Source organism: Cygnus atratus, chromosome 16, assembly GCF_013377495.2.
Source record: "Cygnus atratus isolate AKBS03 ecotype Queensland, Australia chromosome 16, CAtr_DNAZoo_HiC_assembly, whole genome shotgun sequence".
NCBI lineage: Eukaryota > Metazoa > Chordata > Aves > Anseriformes > Anatidae > Cygnus > Cygnus atratus.
In genome coordinates this window covers 3430695-3447140 of record NC_066377.1, presented here as the reverse complement: position 1 = coordinate 3447140, position 16446 = coordinate 3430695, and the positions used below count along the sequence as shown (strand labels likewise).

Here is a 16446-nt window from a genome sequence, read left to right as displayed (position 1 = left end):
TCTTGTCGCTCTGCCTCGTTTTGTCAGCCACCAGGCCCCGGCGTATCCCGACGGCCAGCCAACAGTTACCAACAGGCAATAAATAAAACTGCTGGAGCCACTGGTGTCAACATCTTGGCATTGTTTGGGTCTTCTTGTTTGCCTTTAAAATAACTCTCCCCTTCGGGGTCATGCAGACGAGAAAGCGAGGACCCCTTGCCATCATCCACAGAAATCATCTTGTCGTGACTTTGGGCTGCCTTTTTGTGACGGCAAATATGGGATTTGGGAAGGTGCCCGGGAATGCTGCTCACAATGCACAGGGCGCTCCCCCTCCCTCCATCCCATGCCCCGGCACATCAAGCTGGGCACCCGACGTTCCCTGATGCTCGGGGCACAGCACCCATTTCCCTGACTCCCAGGGGCACTGTTAGGGTTGGATTTGGGGTCAGTGTCACCCTGCTCACCCCACAGAGACTCAGCTCCGCAGTGCAAAGCCCAAGGGCTTTCCCTTTTTTGAGGGCACAGAGCTGCCAGGAGCTGGGGAAGCTGGGGAGCTGGGAGAAGGCTGCAGGCTTGTTCACTGCAGGGCTGCACGTGGCTGTGCTGTGGGTATTGGCAACCCAAGGAGTGGAAAAACAAACGGTGGGGACACAGAGCAGCACCAAGAGCCCGCCGTGCAAACACACAGTGCCGCCACCGAGCCTGCCACTGCGGGCAGCGGGTCTGGGTGCTCCTCCGTGACAACCACAGGCTTGGCGTGATGCAAGCCACAAATGAGACTCTGGAGGCACAAGGAAACCCCTCAAAGGTAGTTTCATCCGTGGGCTTTGCTGAAAGTATGGGTTGAACCCCCTGTGCACACACAGAGCCACATTGTGGCCGTGGAGGTCACCACCGAGCTCCGTCAGTGTCAGGGGGGACTGATCCTGCCCGGTGCCTGGAGCATCTGCTCTCCCCCAGCGAGGGCTGATGGGGGCAAGCACCATCCTCCATCTCAGTTGAGTTGCGACCCGATGCCAGATTTCACTCTCCCCGATCATCTTTAGCTGTTTATAATAAAAATCAAGCGATCCATCTCTTCTGACAAGAGGAAGAGTTGCTCCAGGAAGCCCTGGACAGGTCAACTTCTATATTAAGGAACTATTACTTGACAGCTTCCTGGCCATAAATAGCTGTCCAGCCAGGCTGGGGTTTTTATTTAGAAATAACAAATAAAGCAGGCCTCAGACGTAACTCCATGACCTCACTCCCCCTTCATTTCCCACCCATCTCCCCTATTGCTGCCGTCCTCTCCTCACCCTGAGCTGCTCAGGGCCCCCAGCAGAGCATTTCTCCCATTGCCCACCTCACCAGGGCAGCTGAGAGACCCCTGTCCTCTCACCACCCCACTTAAAGCCCAACCCCAAAACCCTCACCAAGCCCTCAGCCGCACTGATGTGATCCCAGCAATAAATGCTCAGAAAGAGGGGGCTCAGGGAAGGTGAGACAACCCCCGTGTGCCCAGCACCACTGCAGGCACGTGCTGGTGCCAGTTTTTGGAAGTGTGGAAGTGGGTTTTGCATCACTGATCATGTTCTGCTGTAGGTCAGCTCCAAGAAATTAATTCCTGCTACGCTTTCCTTAAAAAGTGGAAAAGGAATCTGACATGCACAGCTGAAATGGAAATCTTTCATTCAAAACATGCCTGAAACTGGATGCAAACAGAAAGTACGTCCAACACAGCGTTTATTTTTCAGTTCCTCAAGCCTTTCTCTTAACTTTTGGAAGACTGATGCTGATGTTCTAATGCTTGGAGTTGGCAATATTGAAAACAATGAGGAAATACAAAAGAAAAACAACATTTCAGTATTCTTTTATTACTGAGAGGTTTTGACCATTTTTGTCATGTGGTTTGCCTAAAATAATAATAAAAAAAATCCTTGTTTGGAACCGGGACGGGAAGAGCGGCGTGTTTATTTCATGTATGACTCATCAGCTCGGTGTTGATACACTAAATGCTTCAGAAGCTAACACTCTATAGAGATGATCATTTTTAATATAAAACAGTAAATGTTCAAAACAACCATTGCTTTTTTTTTTTTTTCTTCTCCCCATTGTGGCCAATAAAACAGAAGGGAGGCCACACAGTTTACATTTTAATAAAATTAAGTTATTTGGTGCCACGTTATTACAGTCTTTATTGGAAAGTGGAATAAATTGCACACAGAGGAGTCATAGGAGGGAGAAATCACTGCGAATAAACATAGATTCTGGGATGCATTTATTTGCTGGTTGCATCTCAAAGGAGGAAGGCTTTCCCAGGGAACACGGAGGCGGCCTCGGGGAGGCTGCTCAGGGTCACTTCAGCTGAGGAAGGGCTCTCTGGGTGCCTCATCCAGCTGGCATTTTCCACCCATGTCCTCTGAGAGAAACGTGTCCTGCGGTGGCCAGGGCAGCCAGTGTCCTCCTGGCGGGGCGAGCCACATGCGTGGTGCCTGGGCTGGTGGCCCCAAGGGGGTTTAGGCGAGCGCCAGGGCGCACCAGGAGTCCTGCCGCAGTGGCACGCTCAGCCCCGGCTGCGGGGCCATGCTGCTGGGGGAGAAGGGGTAGTCCTCGGGCTCGAATTTGAACTCGCCGTGGCCACTGGCCAACGCTTCGTCCGACTGGCTCTGTGCCTGCCCCGGGAGGGAAGAGGGAAGCCATTAGAAAGCCTGTTACGAGCTAAGGATAATTCTCCTGCTTATCCTGACACAGTGGTAGGATGGTGACAGGTCACGGACACAGTGCCTTATCCCTGAGGCTCACCCCGTGCGTTGGAGGCTGGCCAGGAGGAGTGCTCCTTCCCCAGCCCTGCGAGCAGCAGGCAGGGAGAAGGCATCCCAGGGCCTGTCTGTTATTTATTGACTGAATGTGTCCAGCTCAGACATCTCTAGGCACATGTCTATTTTTTAAGAGCACAGCGCAAATCATTTACCCGTTTCAGCCAAAAAATCTCTCACATGGCACAGTGCCTGGCACTCAGGCTCTGGGGCCAAGCTCCCCCTGCATGCCTGTCCAGCTCGAGGAGGTTTAGACCCTGCACGGAGATAACACGGGGCACAAAATGTCCACCTGCGGGATGACTTAGAGCCCCCACAAAGCTGAAATACCACCCTGCCCAGCAAATGCTCATGGTACAAGTGTGAGCTTGCCCTCACGGGTCTCTGTGAGTGCTCAGGGCTATAAAGAACAGATAATATACGGCCAGGAGGTCTTTTTTTTAAAACTACAGAGGTTTCCACCCAGGGCTGATCCCACCGACTCCACAGGGTTGCAGCTCACTGGGCAGCCCCTCAGTGCAATTAGGAAGTCGCTCAGCCTCATCAAGGTCCCCAGCAATTACGGAGGCAGGTGGAGCACCCACCCCAGCGGGTGACAACCCCTGTGCCTTACCTGGGACACCGCCACGATGGCTTGTCCGGGATACTGCGAGGTCGTGCTGGGCTCGGACTTTAAAGTGACCGTGCTGTCTGAGTTCGTAATGGAAGAAGGGGAGTTCGTGGCCGAAGTTGTAGATCCTGGAGGACAACGAACACAGGACGATGAAGAAAAAGAGATGCTGCTCTCTTTCTTCACCTCGTCTCCATCAGGGTAAGGGTTTGTATTTGGCTGCCACGATGCTGATGGAGGAGGAGATCCCATTACCAGCCTGGCTGTGCGAATCCTTGCACAGGCCAGAGGGGCAGATGCTGAATGTGTCACGAGCCCTCCCCCTAACTGCTAACCACACCACTCCCAGCCCCTATTTTAGCCCATTGCTCACTGAAGCTCAACCTGCTGGAACCCAGGTGCTGCGGGGCTGGAACTGGGTGCCCACAGTGCACAGGATCCCTTCGGGGATGTTACACCAATGTGGTTTCCCACCCCACGTCCTCCTCTCGCTTGAGGGCTGTGCATAAACGAAGGCCCTGTAGCTAAAGCAGTCGTCAGGAAAAAAAAAAAAAGTTTTTCTCCTAATCACAGTTTCTTGCAGAATGAACACTGGTGAGATGAACTGTGCCCCAAGCCCCCGGGACGGATGGTAGCAGCACTATACCTGTTGAGGTTTTGCCTTTGGTAATGTTTTTAGGCTTCCTTTTCCTTGTCTGGATGCTTTCCTTTTTCATGGCCAGAGGTCGTGGTACCTTGACATTCATAAGGTTTGGAGTCATTAATATTGTATTTTACTCATCTCCTTCCCACACACGTGTTGCCTTCCTATTTTCATGCTGTACTTCATGCAATGCACCTAAAGTCCTTGTCCTTCACTGAGTGCTATTTTTCTCTGCGACAGGCCTTGGCTGGAAGATGTATAAGGCTAACAGCTAAGGCTTTCCCACAAATTTTGTTTTTTCCTTTATTTCCTATTTTCCTTTTCCTGATTTATTGGTGACCTTTATGACAGGGCCCTACTAAATTGCTCCAACAGCTGGGGCCTACAGGACTCGGAGGGAGCAGTCATGGGACAGAGAGACTCGAACCCTTATGGCAGAAGCTTGAAGAGGCCTGCACGGAGGGGTGAAGTCTCCTCTTGGATCATGGGCATGTTACCGCCAGTTCCCATCCTCTGTGGCTGAATGTTATCAGCCAACCTCCAGGCAGACTCTTTAGCATCCTCCACACATTGCTTAAGTACCCCACCTAGCAGAGAAATGCCCCTTGCCTCCTGTCTGCATTTGGGAAGCTTCAGTCTCCAGCTACTGGAATCTGGTGGGCTTTTATTTATTTATTTGTTTGTTTGTTTGTTTATTTATTTATTTATTTAGAGTAACTCTTGGCAAAAAAGCCAACTAAAAGCCACACAGTGCCAGAAATCTCTTCTACAGGCACTTCCTGAAAGCATTCCACTTCCCTCTTAACCTTACTTTGGGTAACTGCAGTAGAATGAGCTTGTCCAAGGGGACAGCACTGGTTTTTGGCTCTTCTGGGTCTGCTTTAGAGGCTGTCCCCTCCAGCCCTGGTGTCCCAGCCCTGCCGGGGGGATCCCAGCACCCCACGTGTCCCTCGCGCCACGCACACGCTCCTCACCCCGTGGAGCTTCATGTACAACCCGCAGGCATTGCAGACGGGCTCCCCTTCGGCGTTCCTTCTCCAGAGGGTGGTGTTGGTTGTGTGGCAGTTAGTGCAACATAGCCCAGCACGTCTGGATGAAGACTTAAAGGCAAGCAAACAAACGCGTGAGTGCACACACAGAAATGGCAAAATGGGAGGTTTCCTTTCCTACAAAAATAAAATTCCCATTTACAATGCTTTCCTGGAAAACGTGAAGCACGAAAGATAGCCAAATTCAGAAAGAAATTACATTCAAATGCAAACACTCTAATTTGCAAGAGCTTTATTTACTGAACTCGATAAACCTGGCAAATGTCCTCCTGATCCTTTTCACAAACTCCCACCAAGTGTGATGGACGCGATCAGATCTCAGCACAGAGCACTTCTGTCCAGGAGACTTAGGGAAAGAAAAGGAAAATACCTGCCAGGCCTTCAGCACTCCAATGGCTGCTGCAGAAAGCTGCTGTTGCTTTAACTGAACTTTATTTCTGTTCTTCTGCACTCAGAGCTACCACTAATGTTAGCAACGTCCCGATTAATCTCTGCTTTAAGACACTGGAATCAATTGGCTGAGCTGAGCAGAAGCAAGCTGAACTGGCCCGTGATGGGACGAGGAGGGTTTTTCCCTGCACGTCTCCCAGATAATCTGTTCCCTTGCAGGCTGCAGGAACACCGTGCAAACATTAACTAATTACATACTTTGTGAGTGCAGTGATTGCTGGCTCCGAAACGTTAGCATTTCCAAAGGAAGAAGGGAAATATTCTGGCAGAAGCTGCAAGCTAATTTCTGACAACTGTACTCTGAGCCACTGGAAAATTCACAGGTCTCCTTGTCAGCTTAATAGCATTTCATTTTAATGTCTCTAAACTCTTCACATTTGAACTATTTTAATAAGAGGCTTCAAGAAGTACAAAGATACCAGCGACGTAAGTAATATCACAGGCTCTGCACATTCAGGTATTTGAATACATTCTTCAGCACTGAGAAAAATCGCTTTGGTTCCTCTCAAAGACAGATGATAGGTGATGCAGGCAATAACGAACTCCCTGTTTGTTTATTTTTCCATTACCGCTTGATATCATAACTAATCAATATGATGAATGAAGTGGGATGTGTAGGGATAAAAATAAAATGTTTTTACAAGGTTAGCAGTCAGAGATCAGCTTTGAGTTTCAAGAGATACGAGTGACGTGCCCAAGCTTTGATTCACTGGTTGCAAAGAGGTCTCAGCAACTATTTGCAAATAATGGTATCGCTTGGAAAATGATTTGCTTTTCATGAAATAACCAGGCAAAAATAACAACATGCTGAGCTGTGAGCAGACAAGCTTGGCACAGAGGAGGTTTTTACGGCAATTCTTGTCCGTAACATGGGACACGGTGCCACAGCAAGATCCTGGACCAGTTACAGAGCTTTCTCAAAGCTTTTCAGCTACCAGGGCTGGGCCATTCATCCCTGAAACCAGTAGGGACCTCAGCCCCAGGGGTGCCACAGGCGTGAGGGGGAATTTGGAGGCGCTCAGCCCCGTGGTATCGGTGCCTGGCAGGGGCTGGTGAGATCTGTCAGCACCTGCGGATGGAGGAAGGCCAATGCAAAGCACTTTGGAAAGCCCCGAAATTTCTGGGCAGCCCCTGGGAGGAAGGGACGTGCTGTCCTGATGTCACAGAACGTTGTGCTGTCTGCTGGGGCATCAGCGCCTGCCTCCGTCTGCATCTTCTGCGCCGTATTTTGTGGGCTGCCTCCTCCCTGCAGAGCCCAGCACGGCAGAGGCCATCCTCCATGGGCAGACATCACAATTTAAAACCCAGAAACCCTGTGAGAACCTGGCCCTACACCACAACTTGCCAGTCTGGCAAGAAAGAGACAGTCAAGGCTACTTTTGCTCACTGAAGGACGAGGGTACAATATGTTATTGCTGGTTTCCCAGCAGTTCCCTTAAAAGAAAGTGCATTGCTGCCTGCCTCCACCCCTCTGCCTTTGTACCACTCTGACCTTGTCTAGGAAGTTGTTGACTTCAACATTGTGCTCCAGTGTTTATTTATACAAATGCACCGTACACTCAAACAAAAACTCCTCACGGACCGGGCTTGACAGCCAAGTGCTGCCGATAAGCTCGAGGAATCGGGAGCCGGTGCCTATCGAATCAGCCCCCTGTGGGCACTGCTTGGGCAGCCTGAAAACTTCAGGGCCAACAGGGCAGGTCCCTCCGAGGGGGAGGCCCAAAGCCATAAGGGACTTTGCTTTGCCTGCTTTTCAGAAGTGGAGAAAAAACCACGGGGTTTCACAGGGGAAAAGAAGCCTCTGAACCTCCAGAAGGTTTAACTGATGATTGTCTGTCCCCCTCGCCAGCAGGACAGAGGGGAGCTGATGTCGGTAGGAAAGAGGCTGCAGCAAAATGTGCTGAGATTCCCCTGCTCAGCTCCTGGAAGCAGGCAGCTCCAAGGTTCAGAGCCACAAGCAGCAGCATTGTCTGAGATACGGCCTTGCTGTTGTGGCTCCGGGCACCTCGGAGGAGAAGTGAACCGCAGGAAACGATGGCCAGGAGAAAGCCAAAGCACAAACCATGAACACTGCACGGCTCTGCGATCCCAGCAGATTGCACCAGGGCTGTGATCAGTCCTGTGCCCACCTTCCCCAAAAGCATCACCAAACCCATGTATTGCAAACTATAAAAGAGGACAGCCTGGAAAAACAAACAAACAAAACCAAACACCACAAAACAAAACAAAACAAACAAAAAAACACAAACACTGAAAATTTAATTTCCAGAATAATCCTCCAACTCAGGACGATGGGAGCTGCTGAGCACAGGACAGCTGCTGCATCTGCCCCCCCGCTGCACCACGAGCTGCGGCTCTGCTCCTAACTTGCTTCTGCATCGGGGGAATTTCATGCACAAGAGTGGAGCCATCCAGCTCCATCCAGGGGCTGCCCTGGGATGGTAAAGGTGATCCGGCTTCTAGAACTTGGTCTAAGGTATAATTTTGTGAAACATGCTGAGAAACTTTAGCTAGAAAAGAGCCTAAAAGAAAGCACTGCTCTCATCCTCCTCTAAGGTAAATCCTTTCTGCTGAAAGCCACAGTGCTTTGCGTCCAGAGGCAGGCTCTAGCAAAACAGCCGTCCCTGCTGCCTAGAGGATGCTGCCCTTATCACAAACTAAAAAAAAAAAAAAAAGAAAAAATGAACTGGAAACTACACTGCTGTTGCTGGCCCTATCCCATGCACAAGCAGGCTGAGCGCTACCAAGCCACAGGACGTCATCCCCGCGGGGTCGCATGTGCCACGTTGCGTTTGCCAGGGCTTTCAGCGGGACTTGCTTTGTGAACACACAAGTCAGAACAACCGCGGCGCAGCGCCTGCCTACAGAACAAAGGTCATAACGTAAGGGCCGAAAGGCACCATTTTTCCTCTCTGTGCCTCTATTTCACGGCGTTGTGAAACAGCCTGGCTCATTGTTCCTGCACCGTGCGCTCCCGCCCTGCCCGCGTGGGTGGGGTTACGCGGGGATGGTGCTCCAAACCCTTCCCGGCAGTGGAAATGTTATGGGGGGCAGAAACATCCCAAGGACAGGTAGATCCCTGGGTGGTGGGTTTGTAGAAAATGCCTGGCACCCTCTTATCCATCAGCAGTGGACCCTCCTTCCTCTGATGGAGCACAACTTGTTGCAAAACGGCATTTCAAAACCTTGGAAAAATCCGAGATTTTGAAATGTTTCATTTCAAAGTCAGGACGGAAAGTCAAAAACGCAGCCCCTTCTCTTTTCCATAAAACAAAATCCCATCATGTATTTCAACCTCACTGAAATGTTTCCCCTGGATAAGGATATCAGCCATTTCATGTGGGCCTTATCATTGTATTGATAGGCAAAATAATAAAACAGTTGGAAATGCTTTGATATTTGTTTCATGGGAATGAGCCAGCAGTCTTAATTCCGTGAACCAGCATTCTCCACCAGAAAACACAGCTGAAATGTTTACTAAAAAAAATGCCTCACGGCTGCAACTGATGGGACAGAGCCAGCAGTGACAGAGGAGCAGGCAGGGGGCTCGGGGACCCCAAGCGCTGCTACTTGCCGTGGGACATACACCCAGCCACACGGGGAGGTACCGGCACCGCTCCGGCCGCAGCCTCGCCACCGTCACAGCACGTATGCAAAGGGGCCAGCTCCCTTCCCATGCACTGAAATAAAATACCGAGTAACAGCGAGACCTGTCCCAGAGCTTTGGTGGAAAAGCTGCTCTAAAGAGACCGGGAAATTCAGCCAGAGCTGCATTTTGGTGCCAGTCTCCAAAATGCAGAGTTTGATTTAAGCTTTTGCACCAGTCTTTCAATACACAGCTCATATTTGCGCCAACGAAATCAGCAGCGTAACTCTGAGATTTGCAGCTCAGGGGAGATTTGAGGGTGCAGATTTAATGTAATTACATTAAAAGAGACTACAAATGTTTGGTGAGACGGGCAAATCCTTTAGGATAATGCAAAATGTTTCCCAGAAACGCATCAATTTTGGCGATGTGTTGTTACAGCATGGAACAAAACAGTGTGATTTTCTGTGGAGCCGCTGCTCATTTCATTTTACAAACAGAGTCAAATTTCCAGGATCACAATCAGAATGAACAATTTATTCAATCCCAGATTTATTTCTTATGATTCTTTTTTTTACACCAATACTTGCCACTGTTGGGTTACTGCTAACAATTTGTTTTGCAACACACGAAATAACTGCAGGAATACACCCAGAGTGAAAGCAAAAGGAACTCCCAGCTGTTCCCCAGCACGGCTCAGACAAACATCCTGTTTGTAATGACTGCTTCTGATGACAGGCTCTGAAACCAAAACTGTTACCACCAAATTTAAACATCCCAAAGTGATCGTACAAATAAAGGAGGTGCCTGTCCTCTCTCACGACGGGATCCCAATTAGAGGAAGCCCAATACCACGATGTGGGGGGAATTACTGCTTTAACCTGCAGAGAAACTGTGAACTACCAAACCCCAAATCCTCCGTGAGGAGCGCAGGGTTCCAGGCATGGTATCTGGGCCCCATCCTGCTCCCATCGCAGCCCTGCCTCCTCTTCAGCTACTCTGCCTAGACCCTGCATGGCTGCATGGACATACCAATTATTGTCATAGAAAGAAAGCAAAGTGCCTATGGTGGGAACAGAGCTGGGATAAGCCTGCAGAGCCCCTCACATCCCCAGATAGGAAGCAGGGATGTCCGGCCCCGCTTGGATGCAGCACAGCCCGGGATCCCTCTGGTCCCTGCTCCCCCATCTCCACGCCGGCCATCAGCCGTGCCAGAGCAGCATTTTCCGCAGCTTCACTCATCTCCTCCGTGCTCTGACCCGTGACAAGGAGCTCCGGCACTGGTGGCATTTAACCCATGGGAGGACCGAGGCTCAAACAGACCCTAACACAGAGATCCCAACAGCGCGGGCACCAGCACCAGCCCCCTGGATCCTGCCCTCCAGCCACCCCAGGGCACAGCAGGGGATGTCTCCCTCTTACCAGCCTCTTCTGCGGCTTGAGCGGCCGGTTGATGCCGTTCATTTTGTGGTAGAGCCCGCAGGCGTTGCACAGGTAGTGCCCGGTGCCATCTTTCCTCCAGAGCGGCGTGGACATGGCCCCGCAGTTCACGCACTCCCGGCCGTCCCCGGGGAACTCCTCCAGATACTCTGGAAGAGAGACCCAAGGCACACGGGTCAGGAGCCGTGCCCACCACACAGTGCCACCCGCGGCGTGGGGACCTTGCAGGAAAGGGTCCCTAATCCTCTGTGCCCCACTGTTCCTCTGTAAGGGGCAATCCCTGCCCGCTGGGAGCTTGCCTCCACCTAGCATAGCATAGAAGAAAATCCTTTATCCCCCCACACACACCCTCACCCTTCAATATTTGCTCAAAGGCAGCACATTCCCCCATCCCCACCCCAAAACCCCGAGCAGAGCTGAGCTGTCCGGGGGATGGGAAGATGCAGGGAGCCCATCCGCGGCATTATTCCCGCGCAGGGCGCAGCCCGGGAGGTAAAACTATTTTTAATGAACACTACGGGGATGATAAAGCGGGGAGGGAGGACAAAACTGGGGGCTTTTCCCTATCTCCAGCGAGGCGCGGTGCTCCCCGGCGGGGCACCCGGGGCTCCATCCGCGCACCATCCCCGGATCCGCACCCGGCTCCGCGCAGCGCCCAGGAGAGCCGGGCAGCCTCCCCCGGCCCCAAGCCCGCTGTAGCCAAGCTCCTCCGGACTTTTCTTCCCCTCTCCGAGGAAATCTCGGAGCCGCCCGGCCCCAGCACGGTGCCCGGGGGCCCCCGGCCCCAGCGCCGCTGCGCTGCGAACGGGCAGCCCGGGGCGCAACCGAGAGCCGCGGGTCGGGCTCTTTCCTCCTGCCGCTTTCCTTTCCCTCTTTGATATAACTTCCTTCGTCCCGAAAGTTATTTTCTTCCAAAGACAAATACGCTCTTTTTTTTTTTTTTTCTCTTCATCTGCGATCGTATTAAAAATGATCCAACGGGGGGGAGGGGGGGGGGAAGGCAAAACAAAAAAATGAAAAAGAAAAAGAAAAAAAAATAAAATATAAAAAGTTAAAAAAGAAAAAGGTCGCAATAATTCATTAAATGAAAGACAAGAATAGTTTACGCTACTTAAGAGCGGTTTACACTATTCAAGAGCAAAAATAAACGGCAGAGAGGACGGCGGTCTCTATTCCAGGTCCCAAACCAGTAAATTCAAAGCGTAGAAGATTTTTCCGCGCCATCACCTCCCTCGGCAGGACCGGGGCGATCCGTCCCCGCACAACACAACGGATTTTCCGAGACAAAGAGAAAATCTGGGAAACCAACCGCTCCCGAGCATCCCCGGCGTGGGAGGAAAAGCCGAGCCGGGGAGGCAGCTGGGCGGGGAGGGGGCCGTCTCCCCGCTTTACTTTGTTCTTGGGGTAAAGATAAGATAATTCGGTTCACCGCAGTAAAGATGATAACGCGGCTGAGATCTTGAAGTGGCTTTTAAAGGGCTTTGCGGAGCACCGCCGGAGGAGGCTGGGGAAATATCCCCGGGGCTGTAAACCGCGCACACGGAGGGTCCTTTTACATCAAGACCCGAAAACTTTGTTTGCTCGGCTCTGGGTTTAAAAGGGCTCTCCGGTGTGGATGCGAACGAATTGTGGCGGGGTTTATTGTTCAACGCCTGGCTGCCTTTCCCTGCCTCCCCAAAGGCCGCGGAGCGGTGCAGCTGCGGACCTGTTTGGGCGAAGGCGAATTAGGAGACCGAGAGTCTGTTCGAATATAAACTCATTTACCACAATAAATTACTTAAAAGGGAGGGAGCTATAAATCTGCCCCGCTAATTTAAACACAAGGGTAAGTATTGAAGCCCAGGCACAAAGTCGATATTGTGGGAAGGAGATATCGCGGGGGGGGGGGGGGGGTAAGGGGGTGTCGAGCGGCCTCTGCTCCTCTGTCCTCGGGGGGAATTGCTCTCCTTTGAAACGTGCTCTTTGCCCTCCGTGTAACACAAACACACACGCACACAAACAAAACACCTCCGTCTGGGGGCAGCCAGCCGCGCACCCCATGCCCGGACCAGCTTTCCATCCAGCTAAAACCTCTCCCTCTTTTTCCCGTCGGGGCAGCTCACCCCGGAGCTGGGGGATGCTCCGAGGACCGGGGGGGCGCACGGAGCCTTTCCTCACCGGGAAGGGGACGCCCGGAGGCGACGGTGAGGGGCGACGGCGACCTACCGAAGGTGGACCTGCGGCCGGGCAAAGCCGCCTGCCTCGTCTGCAGGCTGTGCAGCACGCTGCTCTCAAAGTGTCCGGCCGTCCAGGAAGGAGGAATGTCGGGGGTCACGTAGGCGGGGTAGGGGCTGGAGTAGGACCCGTTGACGGAGCGCACCAAGGCGTTGCCGTACTGCTCCCGGCCCCCGCCGGCCAGCAGCAGGGGCCCCTGGTAGGCGCCGTCGCGGCCCGGGGGGCTGCTGCCCGGGGGGCTGTGGGGGTAGGAGAAACCCGACGGCGGATGGGGGCTGCCGGCGTTGAAGGAAGGGGCTTCGCCGCTGCTCTGCGCCCAGCCCGGGGGGTTGCCGAGGTGGCTCTGGTGCGGCTCGCAGCCTTGCAGGTAGGGCAGCGTCTGCAGCACGGAGGGCACCCGGGTGGTGGGCACGTAGACGGGCGAGCCGGCCGACGAGTGCAGGAAATTGCTGGAGTCGTGGGAGTAAGCCGGCTGGCCATGGCTGGGGGCGAGGGCCAGCCCCTGATACATGGTCCGTCCTCGGTGGCTGCGGCTGCTGCTCAGGGCCCGGCCGGCTGCGCCCCGACAGTGCCGAGGGGCTCACTCAGAGGCACCTGGAGGGAGAGCCCAGAGCCGCGGCTCAGCGAGGCCGGAGCCCCGGCCCCGTACCCGGTCCCATCCCTGACCCCATCCTCATCCCCATCCCCGACCCCATCCCCATCCCCGACCCCATCCCTATCCCTGACCCCATCCCTATCCCCGGCCCGGCGGCTGTGGGGCTGGGACCCCTGGAGCCTCCGGCCCCGCGGTGAAAGCGCCGCTCTCCTGCCTCAAGCTGGGGAGGTGGTGTGTTATGTTTTATTTTTATTTTTTATTTTTTTCCCCCTTAAACTTCCCTCTGCTCCCCTCCATCCCGCGGGGGATCCCGCGGCGCCAGGCCGAGAGCAGCGGCCGAGCCCCGGCGTGAATCGGCCTCCGCTCCACGGCCCACCCGGCCCCGGCATTTCCAAGGGTCCTTAAAAAAATAAAAACAAATCTTTTTTTTTCCTTTTTTTTTTTTTTCCTTTTTTTCTCCACTGAAATCTTTCCCTTCCCGTCTTTTTCCGAGCTCCGGGCCTGGAGCGAGCCCCGGGCCCCGGCAGGCAAGGAGCTGCGGGCCGTGCTGCAGCCGCGGTGCCCCCCCGCCGCCAGCGCTCCCCATTTTTGGTTGAAAAGCGAAATAAAGCGACCGAAACAAGTCCTCCGCGACGCACGGAGCCAGGGGACTTCAGGCCCCAAAAAGAGCATCCAACCCCCGTAACCCACCCCCCCCTCCGGGCCGCTCCTCCGGGACAGGTACTCACATTGCAGCGGGCCGGGAGCGGAGCCGGGCATGGCCGGGTGGGCATGAAGCTGCGCTCAGACCATCCAGGGCAATCCCAGGAAAATAATAAAATAATAATGATAAAAATTAAAAAAAAAAAATAAACTTTCCGGGGGAGGGGAGAAAAACCACAACCGCGGCCTCTGAGCAGAAAGGGGCCGGTGCTATCCCCCCCCCCACTCGATCCCTCCCTCTCTGTCCGTCCGTCCGTCCGTCCGTCCGTCCGTCCGTCCCCCGTGGGTGCGTCCCCGGCTGCGCCCGGCGGGGAAGTGGCGGCCGGGGGCGGCGGCGGCGGCTCTTTACGGCGGGGCCCGGGCCCCACGTGACGGCCGGCGGGGTAACCCCGGTCCCGGCAGGGGTTGGGCTCCTCCCGCCGTGGGGGGGGGGACGGGGGGGGACGACGGGGTAAGGCCCGGAGGCTCCGCTCCCTCCGGGGGGGGTGGACATGAGCCCGGCAGCGCGATCCCCGCACGGTGCGCCCCGGGACCCCCCCCGGCTGATCCCCCAGTAAGGATGGGGGGGACCGACCCGGTGGGGGAGGCTCCCTGCTTTGCCCTCCCCCAGGTGTATTTTTGGGGGCCCGGGAGGAGGGGGTGCCTTGTGTCGTCGTCCCCCCCCCCCCCCCGCCTCGTCTCACCCCGGTTTCCCGCAGGAACCGGCCGCGGTTGAGGCTGGGGAAGGCTGGGCACGCTTTCCGATATGGGGTTTCGGGTAGCAGGGGACGTGGCGAGGGGGTTTTGTGCCCCCAGCGAGCTCTCCCTCTCCCCCCTTGCACCAAAACCCCATAATCCCGGGGCTGGGGCGGGGGGGGGGGGTTCTCTCTCACCCCTCCTTGCCCTGCCGAGGCTGGGGCGATGCTCGCAGCCTCCCGGCAGTGCAGAGCCGCCCTAAGCCCCATGAGCAGCTATCCGGCCCCATGAGCAGTTACCCGGCCCCAGGACATGTATCCGGCCCCACACCGTCCCGCCGGGGCCCTGTCAGCCCCGAGGTGCCCCCTCGCAGGGCTGCGGTCGTGCCCCCGGGGGGCTCGGGGCCTCCTCCTTGCAGCCTCCGGCCGGGAGGCTCCGGCCTTGAGATGGGGACCCGCAGAGGGCCGGGGAACGACAAAGAAAAAAGAAAAAAAAAAAAAAAAAAAAAGCTTTTCCCTAATTTTCCCCGTCGGCGCGACCCCAGGAAGGGGCGGCAGGAGGGGAAAACGAAACACTTACACCCCCGCTGTCCGCATGGCCCGGCTAATTTGGCAGATTTAATTCTGCTCCGGTGCGGCGCCGGTCTCCGGAGCGAGGAAACCATTTCAGCCATATCTTTTTTTTTTTTTTTTTTTTTTTTTTTTTTCCCCTTGGGACGCGCGGGGCTCCCTGCACGCCGGCTCTTTGCTCCTCGGAGAAACGGGGAGAAGCCGTGCTCGGTCTCCCCCGGGCTCTCGCTCTGCTCTCGGGCCTCCGCCGTCAGGATCAGGCCCTGCTCGGCCCCCGGGAGCGCTCCCGACGCCCGCTTCCAGCCCCGCAGCGGCGGCGGGGTCCCGGCGCCCAGCCCCGGCTCCGCTAGGGACCGGCGCTGCGGGAAGGGTGGGAAATTTCGGCTCCAAAATAAACCGGGGCAGGAATGCCAGCTATTTCCCTCGGAATAATGCAGCGCAACTGGCTGGGGATCTGTATTTATTTGCTCGCTGCGTTCAGGACAAAGCGGCCGTTTGCAGCTCGCGGGGAGTCCCTGCGTCCTCAGACCGAAAAGAAAAGAGATTTAAAAAAATGCACTACAGAAAAAAAAATAATAATAATAACAGCTCGGGGATGCTGCTGGTCAGCGGCAAGGGCAGAAACGTCTCTGCGGGAATCCAGCCCCAAAGCCGCGGGGGCCGTGGCTGAGCCCCCCGCCGGAGTTTCCTTCGTTTCGTTTCGGTTGGGAAAAGCGGGGCGAAGCCGTCGGGCTCGCCCGTGCCGCAGCCGCGCTCCTTGCCGTTTCAAGGCTCTATTTAATTGGAATTTATACTTAAAAAATAATGAGCGTTAAAAGAAACGCTCGCCGACCGCCCGTTCCGGTCGCTTGTGGCATCCGAATAAATGTGGAAACGGTGAAAGACCCGAGGCGCTGCCGAAAACCGCAGGGATTTACCCCGGGAGCGCACTGACGCCGGAGGAGCTTCGCCAAAACCTGCCCGTAGACGTGTTGCGCGTGCGAGTGCGTTCAGACACAACCGATTTACCCGTTTTTCGACCCGATTTCTCCCCGCAGAGGCTTTAGGTCAGCTCCCGGCGGTGCCGGGCTCTCGCCCGAGGCCGCGGTGAGGGGCGCTGGGTCCCGCGGGACCCCCCCCCCCCGGCAGCAGGG

At 54.9% G+C, this 16446-nt stretch overlaps 1 protein-coding gene across 1 annotated transcript; it reads right to left on the bottom strand.

Moving 5' to 3' along the window:
• Positions 1-2100: 2100 nt before the first annotated feature.
• On the bottom strand, positions 2101-15415 carry GATA5 (GATA binding protein 5). Its single transcript, XM_035547984.2, has 8 exons — positions 15324-15415; positions 14096-14144; positions 12764-13366; positions 10541-10707; positions 5008-5133; positions 4037-4124; positions 3394-3518; positions 2101-2636 (listed from the first exon to the last, which is right to left on the bottom strand). The coding sequence occupies exons 3-8, from the start codon at positions 13281-13283 to the stop codon at positions 2481-2483; spliced, it is 1182 nt and encodes a 393-aa protein (XP_035403877.1). The 5' UTR covers positions 13284-13366; positions 14096-14144; positions 15324-15415; the 3' UTR covers positions 2101-2480.
• Between the last annotated feature and the right edge of the window lie 1031 nt (positions 15416-16446).